The sequence below is a fragment of the Haemaphysalis longicornis genome, unplaced genomic scaffold (assembly GCF_048455015.1).
Source record: "Haemaphysalis longicornis isolate Haplotype H1 unplaced genomic scaffold, Haemaphysalis longicornis Haplotype H1 scaffold_3, whole genome shotgun sequence".
NCBI classification, from domain to species: domain Eukaryota; kingdom Metazoa; phylum Arthropoda; class Arachnida; order Ixodida; family Ixodidae; genus Haemaphysalis; species Haemaphysalis longicornis.
The window spans coordinates 134,629,467-134,653,371 of NW_027526335.1; the positions used below are offsets into that span (position 1 = coordinate 134,629,467).

The 23,905-nt window shown below is 44.6% G+C and overlaps 1 protein-coding gene across 1 annotated transcript in view; it reads left to right on the top strand.

Annotated features, from left to right (window-relative positions):
• Positions 1–373: 373 nt before the first annotated feature.
• Positions 374–23,905, top strand: part of LOC144175438 (uncharacterized) — a gene marked incomplete at its 5' end in the record, with an annotated part of 28,897 nt that continues 5,365 nt past the window's right edge. The window contains 2 exons of the mRNA XM_077704511.1: positions 374–1,082; positions 21,254–21,505. Coding sequence (XP_077560637.1) covers positions 374–1,082; positions 21,254–21,505 — 961 coding nt within the window. The remainder of the gene's footprint in view (positions 1,083–21,253; positions 21,506–23,905) is intronic.

The window sequence follows — 23,905 nt, forward strand, 5'->3', positions numbered from 1 at the left end:
ATGCTGATGACCTCGACATGCGCGGATGTGGTTCCACGCACGTGGCTTTCCCCAAGACACATGAATCTTGCGCCGTCAGCGTGCTACCCCAGCGTGGAAGCTTCACGGAACCAGCCCGGTCTGCTACCAGTCACCGTCAGTGAACTGGACACGTTGGCGCATGCTACACCGGTGGCCCAAAATTCGTCCGGAAGCGGTGCGTCATCGCCTTACGTCACTATGCGCGGCTGGATGCCACTTCACAACTACGCAACATCGACAGCAGCGCCACCACTGCACGCAGGGGACTTAAAGAGCTTCCTTTCCACGCGGTGCCTCAGTGGGCAGGAAGGAGCGGCAGCCATGCGGCCTCTCCTAACGCCGTTGTTTTATTGTACAGGTTGGTACTCCTCCATCTCTTAACTGTAAGCGTTCAAATAACGCATTCTTGCTGCTCCTTCCTAGCCCCAGCGTATTGTTGTCTGTGACAGCTGATTGTGTTCGGGTTGCTAAATTATTACTAATGTGTGGCGACGTTGAGGAAAACCTTGGGCCTACTGACGGCACAGATGTTACCACACTGTCTGATGAGCTAAGGACTGTTATTAAATCAATTACTTCACATGTTGATTCCCGCCACGATGAGCTTAAGAAAGTATTAGATGAAGTAAAGTCGACACAAACCAAGTTAGAAAAAACGGTCTCGGATATTAACTCTCGACTGGCCGCGGTTGAAGGTCGGGTAAATTTACTGGACGAGAACCAAGAAGTCCAAGTACACCAAGTGGTCACAGACACTGTTCGAGTGGAAACCGCCGAGATTCGTTCTCGCCTAGACAACTTTGAGGACTGGTCTCGAAAGGACAATCTAATATTTTACGGTTTAGAGGACACAGCTGAGGAATCTTGGGCTGAATCTGAAGAGAAAGTTCGCGCTCTAATATCTGCGTCTCTTGAATCTGTGATACCCGAAGACTCTATTTCGCGAGCCCACAGATTAGGGGCTTACGTGCCCAAAAAATGCCGGCCAGTAATAGTAAAATTATGCTCATTCAAAATGAGAGATGTTGTACCGATCCACAACGTTGTACCGATCCACAAAGGTGGACCCAAAAAGGAAGCTGTCAACTATAGACCAATTTCATTAACATCAATTGCCTGCAAAGTACTTGAGCACATCTTGTACAAGGAAATAATGCGACATATAACACAGCAAAAATTGTTAATAGAAAATCAGCACGGATTCCGTAAAGGGCTATCTTGTACCACGCAGCTCGTTGAATTTTATCACGATTTATCATCTAGTATTGACGAAAGTGGGCAGATTGACTGTATTTTTCTTGATTTCCAAAAAGCTTTTGATTCGGTTTCGCATGCTCTCCTTTTGCAAAAACTTAAGTCATTTAATTTAGACCTAAATGTGATAAGCTGGATAGAAAATTATTTAAATCATCGTCGCCAATGTGTTGTTTTGAATGGAAAAGCATCTAGTTATGTTGACGTGACATCAGGTGTGCCACAGGGCTCTGTTTTAGGTCCTTTGTTGTTTTTAATTTATATCAATGATATTTCGGTTGGTATCTCATCGTCTATCCGGCTTTTTGCCGATGATTGTATAGTCTACCGGAAAATTAAGAGTGAGCAGGATGCCTTCCAACTTCAAAACGATTTGGTGCGTATTCATGACTGGTGTACAACGTGGAAAATGTCTTTGAATTTTAATAAGTGCGTTAATCTTTGTTTTTCAAAGAAGAAAAAGAAGATCGAATATAGATACTGTATAAATGGTGTGCCAGTTACCACGAAGACAACTTACAAATACCTGGGTGTTTTCTTTTCTTCTGACTGTTCATGGAATGTACATGTGGATTATGTTGTCGCGAAAGCTGCGAGAGTGTTAAATTTTATTCAGCGTAACTTAAGATGTTCGCATCAGCGACTTAAAGAATGTGCGTATTTGACGTGTGTACGACCAGTCTTAGAGTACGCCTGCGCTGTCTGGGACCCGGCGCAGGTATCTCTCAGTGATAAGATAGAAAAAATACAGAACAGGGCGGCAAGGTTCGTCCTGGGACGGTATCAATGGCGGGAAAGCTGTACCGCTATGAAACAAGAATTGAATTGGGAGCTGCTTTCATCACGTAGAAGAAAATTGCGATTAAAACTTTTATATTTAATATTTAATAATAAAACTGGAATCAACAAGGACATGTATTTACAGACGCCATATTATTTGTCAAATCGAATTGATCATTCCTTTAAACTGAGGGAATACCGTCCCAGGACTGCAATTTTTGCAAATTCCTTTTTTGTCAAAACGATACATGAGTGGAATGGGCTCTCAAATGTACAAGTGTCTGCTGTGAATGAAAACTTGTTTTTTTCGAACCTGTAACCCCCCTGCTATAACGCCTTCGGGCGCTGCAGGTATATGTTGAATAAAGAATAAAGAATAAATCTAAAGTTAAAGGCACAAAAATAAGCATCAGCGATGACTTCTGCAAAGCTACACGTAATTCCAGGAAAAAGCTAATTGATTACGGCAAAGCAAGTGGGCAGAAGTACACCGTCCGCTACAACAAACTATTAATTAAAAAATAATGTTTCGTGTACTGCGCACAAACGGATAGCATTTGCGAAATAGCCGATAACTCTGAACTCGAATCCCCCGGCTCAGCTGTTCCTAAGTCGCCCCCCGCATCCCTTTGTAACGCCAGCAGCCCGCAATAGCAATCCCAGTCTAAGAATCAACCTTGTGCTAAGAATGAAATTTCTTTCCTTTTTACTAACATCCGTAGTGTAATTACAAACGCGACGATTTATCTTCAATTATCGATGACTGCTAAGCTGATATCGTTGTGTTAACCGAAACATGGTTGTCTAGTAAAATTCGTGATTCTGAAATTTTTCACTGTGCGAAGGAATTTCGAATTTACCGATCAGACCGCCAATCAAGAACGGGTGGCGGTGTCTTGATAGCTGTCTCGCATGAAATACAATCTTATGTTATACCCATTGTTTGCTCCCTTGAACTTGTGTGCGCATGTGTTAGAATTGATCATCAGGATGTCTTTGTATGGGCGTGCTATCGCCCACCCAATTCTCCTGCTAAGTTTTGTGATTCCCTTCACGATGCTCTAAACAACCTAAAAGTACGCTATCCAGCTTCGCAGATTTTTCTGCTTGGTGATTTCAACTTCGCTGATATTTGTTGGGGTTCCGACCAAACCTTATCTGTGTCGCGCTCATCTGAAAGCACTACATTTATTAACATTTGTGCCGACTTTAATCTAACCCAGATAGTGCGACATCCGACAAGTGTTACTTCAATTTCTTCCAATCTCTTAGACTTGATTCTGACTACCACGCCTGATAGCATATCATCAATCAAACATCTACCCGGACTGAGCGACCACTGCATACTGCATTTTATCGCTAACTTTAAGCTTTGCCGTCACGCACCCCGTACTAAGGTCATACGCGATTACAAAAGGGCTGACTTTGATTCTGTTATAACGAACTTTCACTTTTCCTTGATTCATATTTACGCGGTTTTTCTCTACGCTCCGTCAATGAAAACTGGATCATGTTTAAAAATAAGGTAATATCGCTTATGGATAGATTTGTCCCTCTCGGTACCGTCCGTTGTGCCTATCGCTCCCCGGGGTTTACATCCGCTTTAAATAGGCTTCGCAATAAAAAAAAGAGGTTGTACAGGAAGGCGTTGAAAGCTAACAATAGCGAAAGGTGGTCTCTTTATAACACTACGGTTGCGGAATATAAACAAGCTTTGAAAGAGGCCAAACATCTGTTCTTTTCCACCACACTTCCTTCGCTACTTCAAACTAACCCGCGTAAATTTTGGGAGATAATCAATGGATCAAAAGAAAAAGCGATCACACTTTGCGATCACCGAGGAAATGTTATGTTATGCTGTATAGCATTGCAAAGTGTTTTTCTGCAATCTTTTTCGAAGGACGTTAACTGCAGTACGCCAACTATTAGCGATGAATGTTTTCCTACAATGGACCCGGTCTTTGTCGATTGGGAGGGCATAGCAAAGCTCATTCAAAACTTGAAATCATCCTCATCACCTGGTATCGATGGAATCACATCACAGTTTTTGAAACATACTGCCACGTATTCGTGAATATTGCTGTCTGAAATCTTCACTCAGTCCCTGGAATGTTCGATGCTACCCGGTGATTGGAAGGCGGGGAGAGCGGCTCCAGTACCGAAGCAAGGTAACTCTACACAACCCACCAACTACCGACCAATCACCCTAACTAGTATCCCTTGTAAACTTTTGGAGCATGTTATCTATTCCCATCTTGTAGAGTTTCTGGAATCTAATAACTTCTTCAACAAGCATCAGTATGCCTTTAGGAAGTATCACTCCTGTGAAACCCAACTCCTACTGTTTACAAATGACCTATTTTCCGTCACGGATCGCGGTTCTTTCGTTGACTGTATCTTTCTCGACTTCCAAAAAGCCTTTGATACCGTTTCGCACCGTCTTCTATTGCTAAAATTAAGCAAACTTAATATTGATTATAACATACTAAGATGGAATAAAAACTTCCTGCTTAATCGAACACAGTACGTTACTACAAACAACTACAATTCACCTGCATGCCCTGTATCTTCTGGTGTACCACAAGGCTCTGTGTTAGGTCCCCTTCTTTTCCTAATATACATTAACGATCTACCTAACAACATCTCTTCCTCAATCCGACTATTTGCAGATGATTGTGTAATTTACCGTGAAATAACTAATCCTAATGACTGCTCAGTACTTCAAAGTGACCTGAACAGCGTTTCCTCTTGGTGTGATGACTGGTTAATGACACTGAATGTGAGTAAGTGCAAAGCTATGAGAATTACACCTAAGCGTAACAACGGCCTTCCCTACCCGTACCTACTAAAAAATAGCTCTCTCGACGCTGTTAATACGTACAAATATCTTGGTGTACACATAAGTAATAACCTCTCGTGGCAAACGCATGTTGATTACGTAACCAGCAATGCTAACCGCATGCTTGGCTTCCTGCGTCGTAACTTTTCCCTCGCCCCTCTTTCTTCAAAACTACTGTTGTACAAAACCCTTGTCAGATCATAACTAGAATATGCCTCTTCTATTTGGGACCCGCATTTATTATTCCTTTCCACCTCCGTTGAATCCATTCAGAACCGTGCTGCCCGATTTATTGTATGCAACTACTCTAGAACGTCCAGTGTATCTTCAATTAAAATGCATTTAAATCTTCCTGACCTTTCAGTAAGAAGAAAAATAGCCTGGTTGTGCCTTTTTCACAAAATTTACTTTACTAACCCCGGCATCAAGTGCGACCTTTTTGCAGTTCCTTCATATGTTTCCTCGCGCATTGACGACAAATTCAAGGTTGAAGTGCCATCCTGCCGTACAAACTTGTGCTTCAATTCATTTGTACCGAAAACTGCGACGGAATGGAACCACCTCCCCGCTTCGATCGCCAGCATCACTGAAGCTTCATTGTTCAAGACGGCCATATCAAACTCTTTTTAAAAAACTTGTATGACCCACTCCTCTCTGCAACGCCCTCGAGGCCATGAGAGTATTGTTATAAATAAATAAATAAACAAATAAATAAATAAATAAATAAATAAATAAATAAATAAATAAATAAATAAATAAATAAATAAATAAATAAATAAATAAATAAATAAACTCCGTTCTTTTTATTCAACAAAAAATGGCTAAGCAGCTCCTTTTGTTGCTCTGTCCTGTGTTTCGAATGATTTTGTCCGAAAATGTGTTTGCTTCCACGGCCGAGCATGCAATTCTCTGGATTGTGCAACTGGAAGAACTCTTAATCGTACGCATAAAGTAGGTGTAATGATCAATGGTAACAATAATGCTTGTTCAATGTACTAAAAAAGCAAGTCTTATGACGGGAACATTCACTTTTTGATGAAATTATCATCGCACGAAAAAACGCTATGAAAAACAGCGAATAATCCCCACGCACGCCAGTCATCAAGTCAGTAAGTGAGCAAACAAAAGGGCAATCAAGGTAACTGAAATCTTGGAACGCAGCAAATACCACACGCAAGACGGCGAAGATTCTATAAGGAATTGGCATATTACCACAGCCGGGCAAAAAATAAACCACGCTCTCAACCAAGCAGGTTATGTTACAAGATGCGCCACCATGGCAACCGCCACAACCGAATTATACACATGTCCACAAAATTCATGTAAAAAACGTGTGTTGTGCAGGCGGTTAGTGACAGTAATGAAGATCAGTTTATCTTGAATTGTCTTGGGCTTTGAACACTTTATCCTTCTGCATAAACGGTGCCTTCGTGAAAATAAATCTATTTACATATTTCACTCGTGTCCGTTCTGCCCTTGTTCATCAAATAAGTTCCGATTTTCTAAATGTTAGGGTGCTTTCCCCATAGGTGACGCAAACCACCTATATAGCGCCGCAACAGCCTTCTCCCGGCCAGAAGCCGCTCACTGCTGCGTTATTTTGTTGGAAATGGCAGTGAGGATCATTATACCGTATCTTACAAATTTTGTAACAGGCTCTCTCTACACCTGTACGCTTTCGGAGAGCCCTTCACTTACAAAGAAGGGTTGGGGGGACTTTATATCCAGATAAAGTATCAGCGCAGAGCATGTCGGTCGATAAGCATAGCAGGGCTAGTTAATTCCGTCCTTGTTCCGACGCCAGCCAAGCACGCTGGGAGTTTACGGGAAGGGGATGAAGATCAGGCGGTGTACTTGAAACAGGGCAATATAGAACACAGCCATGTTAATTAGCGCATGAAGGGGCACTTGGGAAAGAGGAGTCTATTCTTTAAAGACGATAGCATTTCTTAGGCTAGTTAAACTTGTAAGTGTTGGTCGATATGTCTGTCAGCCCGTCACTCGTTTCAACCGCCGATCAGAACACTGAACAAATACTTGACAAAAATGGCGCGTATATGCCCCTTTCTTTGCAAATGTCGACAAAAGGCGATATTCGACTAGCGCTCCGACCAAGTAAATGCATCTATTCTCTTTCCGCTCCCTTCTCATGCTGTTCCTCTCCAGTCTCGTTCCTCAAAGATAACATGCTAGAGGTCTGCTCAAGACAATTTAAATTTACCACGTTCCACTGCTCTATGGGGGTGCCTCGATTGCAGCGCTGCGGTACAACGGAGACGCGCGTGAATCAAGGAACCCTTTAACAGCGCTTATCCGAAATCGGAAATCGGAGCCTCTCTATTGGAACCTTTCGTTGTTGTTGCCGTTTGATTTCTTGAATGCCGCCAGGAGCGCGGTCAACAGCAGGCGACGGTGTTCTGCAGTTGATGTAGTATTTCAGTTACTATCGCAAAAACCAAGCATTCATCAAATGTTTAATAAAGAAACGCTGCAAATATCACTTTTGTATTGATTTGTTCTCTTATATTTCCGTAATGTCCTGTTCTTGTTGAAAAATGTTGATAAGCATGAACATTAACCGCGGACTTCGACGTTTAGATTTGGCTGTGAGTACATAAGAGTAACGCGCAGCTTCTGTTTCACTTTGGCCGGGTGGCTGATCCGGATCGCATACAGACAGACTGCCATACAGATAGACCAAAATTTCTACGTTTTGGTAGCCCAAGAAAGACTATCGTCTTTAAAAATATATATCGGCAAAACAGTTCCAAAATGCTGAATTTGGTGGCACATTGTTCTTCAAAGGGGAAAAGCTGAGGCATATTTGCAGCAAAGCACAGCACAGAACTGACACTATCAGCATTCTTTTTGTTTGAAACTATACATAGATTTCGGTTTAAAAAAAGCGTGGTGGAAAACGGGGTTGAAGAAGGGCGACAAACATAAAAATACTAAGAAAAATATCGCTTGAAAAGAGTCGGGTCGGAAGCAGGGACGTCCGCCTCTTGAGATATGCGAGCGCGTTAAAAGTTAACAGCTGGTCAAAAGTAATTCGTGACCAGCCACTTTCATTATATTTATAGGCCATGCGTTGTTTTGGCTCACGAGGCCAGCACCTGAACTTTCTCGGAAGCTTCAGGAACGAGTTTCTAAGTTGAAACAACTTTTATGAGATGCAACGCGAAACTTCATTCTGCTAGAAAGCATCTGCTCTTCGAAATCGCCAACGGCTGCCCGACTTTAATGCAACAGCCACGCTTAGATACGGGCAGGGTGATCAGGGTGTTTGTTTGGACATTGCCAAGCGTGTGTTATTTTAGTATGGTTAGTTCGCATGGAGCCCAAGGAAGGGGTGAAGTAGTGCTCAAACTGCGTGAAAGGAAGGAATGTGGAGCCTGTGAGCAGCAATGCCTCGTCTCCCGTGGATTGCTTGACCCAGGGAATTGCCGGGATCTTGTTTTAATGCCACGGGCTGATTTCGCAAACGTTCCTTAGAGTAGCCATATTGTAGGGTAATTTGCGTATTCATGAGAGGTTGTGGCCGTTACTACACCAGGGTGGCCAAATCCTGCTCTGGTGAGGGAGTGCATTACCGGCAATGGTCGCCGGGGTCAGGCCGCACACCAAGCCCCTTTGGTGCAATTCCATCAATACCGCGGATTTTTTTTTTAATCCGGTGGAAATTGTCCGGCACCGGGATTCGAACCACGGTCCTTCTGCACGCGATGCGGGTGTTCTACCTCTACGCCATCGCATAGCGAACGAGAAAGTAGTTCAGAGTAACCACAGTAACGACAAAAGAAGTAAGGAAGGCTTTGAAAAAAATGAAGGCGTCAAAGCGCCTGGCGAAGATCAGAGGACAGCAGACCTCTTGAAGGACGCGGAAAATTGTACTAGCAAAACTGGCAAACCTGTACCCGCAATGCCTAATAACCGCGAGTGTACCAGAGTCTTGGAAGAACGCGAATATTATCCTAATTCATAAGAAAGGTGACATGAGGGTCCTAAAAAATTACAGTCCGATCAGCTTACTGTCCGTCGTCTACAAGGTACTTACCAAAGTAATCGCAAACAGAATTTCTGCCACCTGAGATTTCAGTCAACCTAAAGAACAAGCAGAGTTTTTTAAAGGCTATTTAACAATGGAGCATATTCATATGATCAGTCAGGTGACAAAGAAGAGCGCGGAGTACACTGAACCCCTATATGTAGCCTTCATTGATTACCAGAAACCATCTGACTTGGTCCAATCCTCAGCAGTCATTCAGGCATTATGAAACAAGCGTGTAGACGAGCAATATGTAAGAACACCAGAGGATATTTACAATGGGTCAACAACTACCATATACATCAATAAGGGGAGCGGTAAAATACCTATAAAGCAGGGCGTCAGACAAGAAGACACAATCTCTCGAATGTTATTGCCAGCATGTTTACAAGAAGTATTAAGAACATTGGAATGGGAACAGGTGGGAGTAAGGTTTAATGGAGAATACGTCAGTAACCTCCAATTTGCTGATGACGTTACCTTGCTAAGTAACTCGGGGGACTAAAAGTTAGCCTAGACTCATCCAGTGCGCAGCTCAGTCAGTAGCAAAAGCCTACAGTTCCCAGTTGTAGCGACAGAACAAACATAGATGAGCAAGAAAGCCGAAAACAGATCTGAGCGCCGTAATTGCTCTTTCATGTTTTTTTAGCGTACATTGTACACAGGAAGTATTTATGGACAAATGACTCAGCGTCCGGGCCGTAATTACAAGGCGTGCCGTAGTTATCGTCCATATTTTCAATGAAAACCCACTCACACACTTCTTGTAAGAAAACCTATTACCACCCATTTTCCCGGATCCTAGGCCTCCTTTGAGGCTTGGGTTTCATTTCCGAGATTGGTTAATATCTACTGGAGCTCCAACAAGGAATGGTACTCTCGTATCCATGGTTTCTGTAACTAGATAACAATTGGACCATGTCTGTGGCGAGCAACACGTGCTAGTATTGTGGCGGTATCTTTTTGTGTGGTAGAGCTGCGCACGTATGTCGTATTGTCTCACTCTGTTGTTGCTTTTAGAAGCAGTCTGTAGCCCAAACTACTACTGTCTCAATAAAACCCAATTTCAACTTCGACTTCTTCAAACAACCACCGGTTTGAGGCTTTTCTTGTGCATTTAGCGTAAGGTATCCCTCCCGCGGAGCGCTTGCTCCTGTGGCAGCCAGCTCTTGACAAGTTATCACGCATTTGCGATGTTTCAGGCTCGGTGCTTCCGTTCACGCAGTGTAGTATATAGCATGCTGATCTAAGCGTAAAGCAGTAGGAACGCGTCATGGTTTCTCCTTTTGTACGCGGAAAGAGAATCCCCAAAATAAATTTTGTTCCTCCGGTTTGACTAATCTCGACGATATAATGAACTAAAGAATCTATTAAGGCTGGCTAGCTGGTACATAAATGGTTATTTTTTTTTAAACTTAGGCAATATTATTTTTGGGAAAGTTTTAAATCCGGCGGCAGGGTTTGTAAAAATGAATTTTTATGTAATTCTGCCGGGACGTAAAAGAGAATAGCCTAAGGGAGCAAATTTTAGGGTTTCTGAGCAGGCTCATGTCAGCATGCAGGCTGAGTAATTAGCAGAATATTCTCCCTACTTCTTCGGCTAATTAAAATAAGCCACCACCACCGCCGGCGCCGGGCTACGCCCTTCGTGTAGTTTGCTTATCAATCTCAGGCTTTCCGCTATTCTTTTATCACTTTTGCTTTATTCATGTCTTCGTTCAGAATTCAGAAGTTTCTACAATTTTCCGCGCTTACGCTGGTTCGAGGGATGTAGTAGGTGAGAGGAAACATTTACTAAAATTGCAAACTGCAGTCCTCATCAAGGGGGGGGGGGGGGTTTCGCTGATAGTGTTTTATGAGAAGACAGCGATGTGAATGAAAAATAAATTGCCTTGAAAGCTTTTCCTGGCCGTACTTTCCTGTTCAAACTCTAAAACAGCAATAATACTTAATAAAATGGATTGTTGGGCGAGTTGGTTCATGGCTTCAAGAAAATTAAAAAGAGCGCAAAGGACGAGGACAAAAAAACACAGTAGACGGGACGCGCGCTATTTAGCGCGCGTCCCGTCTCCTGTGTTTCTTTGTCCTCGTCCTTTGCGCTCTTTTTAATTTTCTTGAAGCAATAATACTTTTGAGTGGAATCACCATTTTTCTCTAACTTGTTTTTTTAGTGAAATAATATCACCGCCACTACAGTCGCTATGTCGATGTTCTGTTATAGACGGTGTGGTATACGCTCTCACAAAAACAGACAGAAAGGTGCAACGTGCTAAGGTATGGTTACGACGCACTCTAAAATAGTCGCAACTTATTAGCAGCAAATGTTTGATGCAATAAATGTGTGAGACAAAAAAGAACAATCAATGCTGATTCGAAAACCAGCAGTCATTTTTTTCCTGCATGTCAGCTCAAAACTTCATTCATTTTCGTTCTAGTCCATGTTTCCCGCGCGGTGATTTGAGTATAGCTTTGTTTCAGTCATTGGATTTGCGTCAGCACGCACAAAAATTTTTAACTTTAACAAGTAAGTGGAACCAGCATAATTGTTTAGGCATAAAAAACATAAAGAAATTCAAATAATCGCCTACTATTGAGTTGCATGCTTATGCCGCTTGTCTTGAGTGTGAGTTGTTTACAGCCAAATGTTTTGATTTTTTTGTAAACCCTGTCCGACGCATTATCCCCATTTACGCTGTTAAAACGATGACAGGTAATACTTGCGCCAAATGTGCATTTATAGAAAAGAAGGGCGTTACAGGGTTCGCCATTTTCGCTTTTTTTATATCTTTTCTATTTTCTGATTTTTAAAAATTTTTATTTTACACTGTTACTCGAAATTTCTGTTTGTTTATGCTTCATGTGTGCTATTATAACAGCTAGAGGTGTAACTTTCCCGAAATCTGCCCTATTGTTGAAATGCAGAGAGTTACACGGCTCGCCATTTCCACAATTTTTTATATAATATTCTGTTTTTATTTTTTCACTGCTTTCCACCAATTATCTCTATTTACGATGTTCTAACGATTACTGTTGAAACTTTCGAGATATCTGCAGTTTTGTAGAAATGCAGGGCGTTGCAAGGCCTGGCTGACGGATAGTCAGCAAAGAATGCTGCGCAATAAAACCAACGTCGCATTTTTGCACCTTTCGTCCACAAATAGGTCAAATGTGTGGTAAACAATTCCAGCTTCTGCGAAGTCCTTCTTTATATAAACGTTTTTTCAGCGCGTACACCCGAAAATATTTGTTTTGTATTTAGCCCCGCTATAACTTAAACAAAACCAATTCTTTTCCATTTGGCTTCAACTAAAAAAAAAACGGCACACTCAATCAACCGATCGGTTCCTAACTCACTGAAAATTGTATTGTGCTGCATTCTTTGCCAATTACCCACACAGCTAAACCCATATAACGACCTCCATTTTTATCAACACACCACAGATTTGGGAAAATTGCACCTTTCAGCGTTACAATAGCGTGAATGCAGATAGTCGGTCGAAGACAGGCCGGAAAAACTAGAAAAAAAAAGAAAAATAGAAAAATAAATTTTCGCAAAAATTATCTGACCAAGAAAAAAATCTCCAAAAACAGAAGAATAAAGAAAAAACGTAGGCAAAAGAATGACAGAAATACGCATAAACATGGCGCAAACAGACCAATTCTGAACTGCGCCTTGCTTCTTCGAAAAAAAAAACACAATGAGCGAAGTAAAGGCACCTCATCGCTATAATGGTACAAAGTTACATCATTGGAGAGAATAAACAAAAAAACTTATAAAGGACATACTTTTCCCGGGTATTCGATGCTGGTAGCCTTATTTGACTGTAAAGACTTTCCACTGTAGACAACTGGAAAAGGAATGCTGCGTATTAGCAGACGATTCTCTGAATTTCTGCTATTTTTCTTTTTTTCCAGTGTCACTAGTGTTGCTAGTCAATAGTGCCCCTAGTGTCGAACATTTCCCCAGATACACGAACAACATTTAGACGAAGTATATATTTATGTTTCTCAAAATTTTGGTCTGCAATAAACGGCAATTTATTTTTATACTCTACATATTGACGGGCAGAACTAATTTAATTTGTTGCCTTGATTCGGAAACAGCGAAACGTGTTTGCATTTCGAAGACACTTAGCGATGCCCTTGTAGGGGCGAAGCCCCTTTTTGGTATCGGGCTGTCGGCGTCTCCTGTCGTCGTCATCTTATCTTGTAGGCACGGTAATGGACAACGGGACACTCGTTTTTAAGCGCCTCGTGCTGGAACGTAACTCTTACTAAAAGGGTTCACCGGGACACTGGCTTTGCAACTCCTTGTGCTAGAACGTTTAATCTCTTTGAGAACAAACGCGTTCGGAAAAAAGACACTGCGGCAAGCATTTCCCAACGCCTCGCGCTAGAACGCTCAGTGCTTCAAAGAAGGGGACTTCTTACAGCAATACTGTATACCTCTACACCCCAATGGTTTAATCTCCGTGGGCAGAAACACCAAGGCGCCAAGAATACACCTTTACACGGCCTGCTTCGCCCTCCCCAGGTTCCACGTTCATGGAGTTGGCCCAGGTTTTTTTTTTATTTGCACACGCCGCTCCCACCGCATGAAGTCATCGCCCGGTTTGAGATCACGGCTTATTCTTACTCCCCACCAACTGCCCCTTTCTACCATCCAGCGACACCAAAGGCGTCACTCGACGCAAAACGTAACGACGGCTTCCTCCTGCCGACCCTGTGTACCTCCTTGGTTGCGGCGATGGCAACAAGAGAGAGAGAAAAAAACGTTTATTTAAAAATGGTACCGCAATTGTCCCAGGGATGGTGCCCTCTTTGCGTGCCCCAAGAACCTTGTGCTCTTCTAGGGATCGAAGAACCAAGTTCCTCGAAATCCCACGGTCAGAAGTGGCCAGAGCTGTCTCTCATAGCTCGACTTTATTCGTGGTGGTGTTTACTGAGGGCTCGCGGATAGGGCAGGTACATGTTGAGTGAAACAAGTCGAAAGGATTTCCGCATATATTGCACGCGTTTGTCTGTGTTACAAAAACATTTTGGAAAGCCGGGATTAGCTTGGTGCAAGTGTTTGTCGGTATTTGTCTCAGTATTTGACACGACTACAATATTGCGATCTAGGCAGGCTTGTCAACACCATCTCCGCTGTCAAGCCTGCCCGTAATGATGAACGCCTTGTGACAGGCCATGTTCTTGCCTATTAGTTGTAATCCGTCTCCTGGATTGGCTGTCACCTTAGGCATGCAAAACAGAAAACATAGAGTCTGTGAACTGGATTGACTTTTCCACTCGGTACCGAAGCCTGTCAATGTAAGTGGTGTTGGCTGGCAACCACAAACGACATCCCATCCGCCGCATTGTCATGTGTTTAATAAAGCAAAGCATTCTATGCTTCACTGATATCGTTCGATGTCCCGCCGATACTCCCCGCAGGAGAGCCAACCTTGCACAATGAGTTTCAAAAAACGATCATGATAAGCGATCCCAAAGCAAGCGCACAAAAAAACGGTTCCGTGTTTGGAGTCGAACCTGTGTTCCTCGCGTTATGGAGCCGGCGTACACCCAATTGCGCCACTCCGACGCGGAAAAACCAGCTTCACCTTTTAACCACGTGTCGCCTAAGAAAATACCTTTGATTTTCCTTTATTTATACGCAGTTGAAGCTCCAAAAATGGCTTATATCTCTGGTTAAGAACAAACTAAGTGAGACCTGAATACAGATCTTTCAGAAAAGACGTCTCACAGCCCCCCTGCCTAGGAACCAGTCCTAAAATGCTGGTGCTTTTTAGTATTTCCCAGGTTGAACCCTTCTTGAAATTACTATTTCATATGTGTGTCTCCCTGCTGGATAGATGCAGGCCATTTTGTGTGTGGCTCGATTTGTTTAGCCGTTTCCCGATTTCAGCCTATGAAGAATAGGCGGACACTTACACCTTCTTGGCTTAGGAGGCAAGCTGCATTTAAGCATTAGTTAGCGCCGAGGAACCATAACTTTAGCTTATTTTTATCCGGTGGTTTTCCCAACCAATATAATTCAAATACATAGCACAAATGCATAAAAATCCTATCTTCTATACATTGCGTAACAAAAGGAGCGCAATCCAGAATACGCCAGCAACATGTCACCGTGAGCTCGGAGTATCAGACCGCGTTCCGAAACATCCAAATTGGACGTATTTCAACATGCACACCACCTAAGATGCAGCCATTTTCCTTGCGACCGCCTTTGGCAAGGAACACGTCGCAGCCATCTCACACTCTTTGTGCGAGCCGAAACTAGCCAATTGAACTCACTTCTACATCAACAGTCCTGTAGAAGTAGCAGCTATTGCCCTTGCAGCGATCCCCGGCAAGGGATGTGACGTCACCATATCAGACTCTGAGACGTCGTGTCGAAACATCCGAATGGACTAAAATTCAACAATAAGTGCCAATATCTTTTCTACCCCAACTAAACAATTGTATTGATTGATTGATTGATTGATTGATTGATTGATTGATTGATTGATTGATTGATTGATTGATTGATTGATTGATTGATTGATTGTAGTGTTTAGAACACCTACGCAACGCAGGCGATGAGGCGCATCGTAGTGGAGGGCTCCGGATTAATTTTGACCACCTGGGGATCATAACGTGCGCCGAAGTCTCGTACACACGGGCATTTTTGCTTTTTGCCTCCATCAGAAAAGCGGCCGCCGCACCCGGGAATCGAACCCGCGTCCTCGGGCTCAGCAGCGCAATGCCTTAGCCACTTAGCCACCTCGGTGGGTGTCAGCAAATGTAGATACACATTATTTGGACACCTGGCTAAGTCAGCCCTGGAAGAGAACAAGTGAGCTTCATTCTGTAGCACGCCTTTGCACGCACCGTGGCGTGGTCTCCCGAAATTGCAGCTAGTGCTCCCACAAGCTCACGAGAGTAAATCCTCAGGAGGTACTCCTACACCCCGGCAAATTACCACTTGTAACGAAGAACTTTCGAACTCCATACCTCAAGATGCCTCTTCAAAGACGTGGCCATCTGTTGACAACTTTAAACACAGTTTCATTGGGATAAATTGAATACACCCGACTAAGAACACAACACATACAGTCCTGAATTCTGCCCAGAGTCATGCACTCTCTGCCCCACAAACCCCTGCCCCAAAACCAAACCCCTCATCTGCGCAGTGGGAGGCTTGTGTGACCGCTCAAACATGGATCACCAACACCTGGTGAACTGGGCCGCACAGCACGCTCAACCTCCGTGTTGTCTGGACTAAGAAGTTCCGTGCACAGGTGTTCAACGAAAACAGCGTCTACTGCTAAAATAAACGTTTACTCGTCATCATAACAAGTCGCATTTGCTATTTTTTTAATGCCGCATCCTTATCTGCACCCGCAATTGATCGTGTACACGATTTAATGGCAGAGGCTTGCTTCCATAGTCAAGTGAAAATATAAGGTGCACGGCAGGTCTTCCGGATATGCTTGCTGTTAACAAAACCTCAAACCATTTCACACGTGCAGTGAAGTAGTAGATGAAGCGTACTATTATTTATGGGCCGCTTCCTGATGGGTGTCCTACAGTACCACGGTTCTCCAAACCTTCCGGCCAGAGATCTCTACTGCGAGCTATTAGCTGTCAGGTTGGCTGGAGTAACGAATAAACATATTTCGAATAAGTTGTTGTGTCCTGCAATAGGGAAAACAAGAATCCCATCACGTCTGCTACGAATGGCGGCGATGCACTGCCCTGTCACGCTTTCAGTGGTTGTAGGGTGTCAGTGATACAAATCCCCTCTTATAATCCTTGCAAACACCACAAAGAACCATGCATTTTTCGGGTTATTCAGACGGCGCTTCAGTGCAGCACCCCAGAAGACTGTACGTGGTTGCAAATCATTTAAAATAAATAAATAAATAAATAAACAAATAAATAAATAAATAAATAAATAAATAAATAAATAAATAAATAAATAAATAAATAAATAAATAAATAAATAATAAATAAATAAATAAATAAATAAATAAATAAATAAATAAATATTGCAAGAACCGCTAACCTTAATTCTTGCGAGATTAGAGCTTGCGAGCGAAAACAATGCACGGTGCAGAGACCCAAAAGTGGACCAGAAAAGTAAAACGCAGAGTCTACAGTGCCGTCCGACGGTGCTCCAGATGATCATTGCAGGCATGGCTAGAGTGCCACCCGATGACATTAGAATATTTAACACTAGGCTAGCACCCGCCAAAAAGTCTGTCGTTGTAGTATAGAGGATCTGTGTCAGCTTCTTAATCCCAAAGTCCCAAACTTATTGTTTGCAGTACAAGTTAATGAAATCAAAATTACTCGAGGTATGTTGCTTCCTTTTTTGTTAAGTATGGTACCGATACTATAGTAAAACTTGCTAAGTTAAAAGGAAACTCATGTTCGTTTAACTAGGCACACAGAAAGTTCGGCTGTACCCACACCTAGAATAACATATGAACAAACTCTTTCTTACAAGCTATCTTCCTTGCTAAATTTATTAAACAAAGAACATTTTGATCTATCGTATAATCCAATCTATAGCATCAAGCACTTCGCCCTGCTCATATCATCTCGGAAAGAGTACATGCCTCAAACGTTACTCCATTTTATTTTAGATTGCTGGTTTTGTGTTCATGTCACTTCATGACTATGCCTATGAACTTTTCTCTACTTTATAGCGTTATGTTACAAAAGTTTGTATTACTCAGTGATAAGTAACACTTGTCAACTTGTTTGTACTGATTGCTCATGACTGACCATAATGCTGATGTTTGATAACTTGTAATGGTGTCGGGACCTCGTCAAGCTGCTCGACCTTTTAGCTGCTACTCCTCCTTCTGAAAGGAAATAAAGCTGTTTGATTGATTTATGGGCTAAACCTTGGTCTTCACAGTAGCAGCCCCATTCGTTACCTCTGAGCTATCACCACATGTTTTATGTGCTAGAACAATGTTGTACCCATCGTTGTTGTCGCTTCTTTTGTTGCACATACACACTGGGTCGGTTGGTCCAGAATCCAGACCTTTGAAGGGATGTTGCCAGTGCGGTTTATTCATAAAATTTACAAGACTGTGAAGTGTTAACGTACAAGTTGCAGAAAAGTGCGTGTCCCACGCTTTGAGAGGAAGAAGCAGAAATGAAGAAAGACAAGCATGAATGGGGCAGTAGAAAAGAAGCTACACCAACCTGAATAGACGCGTCACAGCTTTAAACTGTTCCGTATCTGTTTAGCGGTCTCATTGAATAAATTTTGCACCCCTTTGTAGGAGGAAGAAGGTGGAAGCACAAAGCTTTCTCAAATGTAAAGGCAAAGTCCACAATTCAACCAGCCAAACTCCAAACCTCCGACAGCACAGGACTAACCAAATGTGGTGTCATGATTTGTATTTATTAGTTGGTGGTTGGTTCATCGGAACGTGCTGATTGGGCTATCCCAGCGTTGCAGCTGATTCAGCGTTGTCGCTGTAGCGTGTAGCGTGATCACAACGTGCTATATGTGCGCCTGTTAAATAATGTTATTATTATCAGCATCATTATCATCACCACCACCACCACCATCATCATCACCATCATCATCGCACGATGGCATGGCCCAAAACTGCATTCGTCTACCACAATGGAACCAGCGATGCATGTAGAGACATTTCATATTTCAAGCGGAGTGTGATTGATGTGCTCTCTGTGGAAACCCATTGGGTAAAGCGGCAGTTCTGTAGTAAATTTGACTTTGCTGCCATGCGTTTTTCCTGACACCATCAGAAGTCATTAACAGGAAGCGTCACTACGAAAGATAATTAGCTTCAAGCTTGCAAAGCTCCTAATCGCAACGTGAGCTTCGTGTTAAGTCCACAGTAGCAAGAAACTACGCGTCCCCATAGATGGCATGAATACCTAAAAGACAAAGACGGCATCAGCGTTATCGTTATGGCAACTAATACGGGTATATATTTGTGTTATTAGCCGCTGCTTATCCGCTTTACCCATCATCTGTTCCTATAATCATAGCCAACCTCTTACCACCGGTTTAAATTTTAAACTTACCTAACCATGTGTTAATTTACATTCAGTTTAACCAAGCCAGCTAATCACCAACGGCAGTGTGAAAGCGGAACAACCGTTCTTTCGGATATGGTCGCTTTTCCTGATATAAAACTGTGATGACATCGTCGACTCGGACACGAAACTTCAAATAAATAAACAAGAATCCGAATTAGTGGCGATGCCAACAATAGTGGACAGGATAAGCTCCTGGCTCCAGAAGTCTGAAGGTGTCGTTGACGGCAAGCTTTCGTTACGACGTTGTGATGGGCTTTGGCGCTTAGTGGTTGATATCTCAGCACCCGACGTCGAAGAGGGATCATGTCACCGTTCAGTGGATGGCCCTGCTAATTAACGTCCTCTGCGAGGCGTACCAGCTAGAGGATTAAATGCGAGTGGGAGCTTGACACGCCCGCCCAGTTTCCGCGGTCCAGCTTATGGAGAGAATGCGATAGTTGGCGGCATCAGTTTGAGCATCTTTTCTTGCTTTTTCGGAAAAATTCGCTAATATATGACGACCTCTGTTGACAAAATTGTATAATTTATTACCCGTACAGATTCACCCACACGTGTAATCCCTCCCTATCTATCCCTGTTCACTGCTAAAACTATTCTTTGTAAAGTCGAACGCAACGTGCTGCGAGCTCACTAGATATAAGGTATAAATATCGCGAAACGCTGTTCTTGTGACCTTCGCACAGGCCAGTCGCCAAATTAAAAGTAATATATAAAAACGTACTGCAACATAATGCAGAGATATTAGCCGCAGTGCCTGCGAACCACGTTTAATGGCGATGCGGAAAGCATTTATTACTTAACAAGACGTTGTTATAGAAGAAACTATTTTACAGGTTTTAAAATATACCACCATATCAGTACAAACGCATTTATAAGTGGCGACTAATTTTTCTTCAAGTCTGGAAGGTGTATCCTCTCACCAACTGTATATTCTCGTACCTTTACACAAACTTTGTATGTAATATTACGTTGATGGTGGTTCTTTGTACCTATGTGTGCGGTGCATCACCCGAGAAGGCCCTGTGCTGTTGGTGAGCACTTCAAATAAATAAATAAATAAATTTCGGCTCCTCATTTATTTATGAAAGCTGCCGGTGGCTCATATATCGGAGTCGCCTACACGTGTAGCTGTCAGGCTGCGTTCCTTTTATGCCGCCGCAGGGACGCGAAGTTGGGCGTTGCGAGTGCATGCTTCCTGCTCCTCGTTTTGTGTGGCAGAAGACGGGAGCGCTTAGCCCGAGTACCGCTGTTGATATGCGGTCGTTCGGTGACGAGCTGACGGGAAGCAAAAGGGTGCCGCCTCTTAGTGTCGAAAAGGTGCGCGACGTAGTTTTCGAGGATTTGCGAAGCTGGCGTCGTCGCTGTTCGTTGATGGTCGTTCGCTTCTAAGATGGGTGCCTGGGCTTGTAGCGGCTCTTCCTGTGAGTCAGACAGCGTGCGGTGGTGTCCCTTAGCCTGGGAGGAGAGTAGCCACAACTCGCTTGTTGTGCCGACGCGCGCACGCGGACCAGTTCATAAGAAATTAGCCACGTGAAGACGATCTAAGCCGTCGGCTTCGGTTTTTATGCAGGCGCCACCCGCTTAATGTAATGATTTGACAACTCGGCACGGTCAGTGATTTCAGGTGGCAGATGTCTGGTATTTGTATTTGCTTGTCGGTTGCCATAACGTGCGTGGGAAACGTACTATGTGTGCGTGAGAGAGATTGTTGGGTCACGTAGCTAGAGGTGGGGACACGTGTTGCATTGGTTGGTACTTGAGGCCAATAAATGGTTCATAATAATTATTTTGAAAGGGGTTTTTGCTCTTTCTTGAACGCCCCCTTTGGAGGCGTATATTGTGGTGTCAAAACCGGAGTGTTGGGTTTTGTCCGGGGTCGGTCAGTATAGATCTAGTTCAGTATAGATATTGGCCGAAGAGGCTACTGCAGGCAGAGTGTCATTGTAACCGTCATTCTGTGCTGATGTAAATACTTGTAGTAATGAAAATAGTATAAATAAACATAATATCTAGTAAGAAAGGCAATCCCCATCTCTCAACTGCTTCAAGCATCGGACGTTGGTCATCGGAGCGAGTCGAGATGGCCCTCTCGGCTGGAGCATCAAAAGAACTTCATTATTTCATCTTCATCAGTCACCAAGAAGATGGTAAGGGTAAATCTAACTGGCGCAGTCGGCAGGATGGCCACGACCATGTCCTGGAGCTGGTGGGGCATTTCGGAGAGACTCCTTCAACGCAAGGTTCGGCTCCGACCAACGAAGAGCCTGACTCCAAGCATCGACGAGGCGTCACCTCAGCGGGAGACCTCGTGAGCTCCGGCTCAGGGAGGCGGCAGTTGCGATTCAACGAGGCGGCACCTCAGTGGGAGGCCTCGCGAGCTGTGGCTCAGGAGAGCGGCAGCCGTGATTCAACGAGGCGGCACCTCAGCGGCAGGCTTCGTGAACTCAAGCCGCGATTCAACGGCAACGGAGCGGCACCTCAGCGGAGGAATCGTGAGCCACGGCTCAGGGCGGCGGCAGCCACGATTCAAAGGGAACGGGGCGGCACCTCAGCGGGAGGCTTATGAGCTCCGGCTCAGGGCGGCGGCACCCGCGATTCAATGAGGTGGCACCTCAGCGGCAGGCTTTGTGACCTCCGGCTCAGTGCGGTGGCAACCGCAATTCACCGGCAACGGGGCGGCACCTCAGCGGAGGCCTCGTTATCTCCGTCTCAGAGCGGCGGAAGCCGCAATTCAACGGCAACAGAGCAGCACCTCAGAGGGAAGCCTTGTGAGATCCAGCTCAGGGCGGGGAAACTGCGATTCAACGAGGTGGCACCTCAGCGGGAGCCAGCGTGAGCTCCAGCTCAGGGCGGCGGCAGCCGCAATTCGACGAGGAGACACCTCGGTGGGGGCCTCGTGAGATCTGGCTCAATGTGGCGGAAGCCACGATTGAACGAGGCGGCACTTAGGTGGGAGGCCTCGTAAGCTCTGCCTCAGGGAGCACGGCCCCATTCCAGCGAAGACGGCGGCACATCGGGTGTGCGAGCTGCTGATCAGCGACACTGCGACCTGGCCGAACCCGGAATGAGCATAGGTGGCCCTGATTTGTTTTCTCCGGGTTCACCATGGCCACTATGCCAACGGGATGTTGCGGCACCGACTGGAAGGTTAGTACCATTGTGCTCGAAATTGAGGAGTTGAGAGCTAAATTAGCTCTCGAAAATGGTCAGCACGCTTTAGAAAAAGAAAGGCTGACGGTTTGCGGGGACTCGGGTAGCCCGTCCGAATGGACGGCTGAAAACCTTAGAGCTCAATTAGCCCAAGGAAGAGCGGAGATCACTTACGACAAAGCGAAGCTCCACAAGATTGGTAATGTCGAAGAGGGCACCAATGTTTTCACAGTAGTCGTTCCCTCGTGAGCGCTTAAAACGCCACAGGCTAAGGAGAGTACGAATGAGGTTGAGGTGGCCGAAGCCACTCCAGTTGTTGAGCAACCCCTTAGCGTTCCCACTGCGACAGATGAGACAAAATAATGAAAGCCGCCTGTGGCTCATGTATCAGCGTCGCCTCCGCTTGTAGGTGCCAGGCTGCGTTCCTTTCATGCAGCTGCAGGGACGCGAAGTTGGGGGTCGCCGAGTGCATGCTTTGTGCTTCTTTTTGTGTGGCAAAACGACAGGGGTGCTTAGCCCGAGTGGAGCTGTTGGTATGCCGTCGTTCGGTGACGAGCTGACGGGAAGCGAAAGGGTGCCGTCTCTTAGTGTCGAAAAGGCGCGCGGCGTAGTGTTTGAAGATTTGCGGAACCGGTGTAGGCGGTGGTCGTTGATGGTCGTTCGCCTCGAAGATGGTCGCCTGGGCTTGGAGGGCTCTTCCCGTGGGTAAGACTGCGGGCGGCGGCGACCCTTAGTCTGGGAGGGGATTAGCCCCGACTTTCCCATTGTGCCGTCGCGAGCGCGCGGACGAGTTCGTAAGATGTTAGCCGCGCGAAGACGCTCTAAGCGGTTGGCTTTGGCTTTTGAGCAGGCGCCTCCCGCTTAACGTAATGGTTGGATCACTCTGCACGGTGACTGCTTTAGGTGGGAGATGTCTGGTATTTTCCTTGTGGCCAATCAATGGTGCATATTAATTATTTTAAAAGGGGTTTTCACTTTTTCTTGAACGCCCCCTTTGGAGGCCTGGTTTATGGGGTCAAAACCGGTGTGTTGGGTTTTGTCCGGGGTCGGTGGAGGGAGATCTAGTTCAGTATAGGTGTTGGCCGAACAGGCTGCTGCGGGCAGAGTGACAATGAAACCGTCATTCTGTCCTGATGTAAATACCTGGAGAAATGCAAATGGTGTAAAAAAACCTAATATCTAACAAGAAAGGCAGTCCCCATCCCTCACCTGCATCAAGCATCGGATGTCGGTCACCAGAGTGAGTCGAGATCGTCCTCTCGGCACGAGCATCAAAATAACTTCATTATTTCTTCTTCATCAGTCACCAAGAACATGGAGAGGGGAAATCTACCTGATGGGGCTATACCCTTGTGCACCTCTGGGGCTGCTAGGAGTGGATACTTCGGTGCATTGCTCGAGTGTCGCTTTGTGCTCTTTATAAGAACCACGGAGTGATTAGAACATTCTGCTTCCCCCGCCTTGTTCAACTGTTGCTACTGTTCCAGCACTTTAATTCGCATACGGCCTCTAGAGCACGGTTTAGGTACACAAAACTTGTACATCTGTACACAGTATCTATCTCCTTTAAGTAGAGCTACTTCCATCTAAATATATATACGTTGTGAACAAACGCTTGATTTCATTGTGTGTGTTCTCGCGCCGACATTTCACGTTGACTATGAAACGTGCAATTGTGCAGGGCTCCAGATTATTTTCCACCATCTGGAGCTATTTAAAGTCTGCCAAAATCTCGACACTGC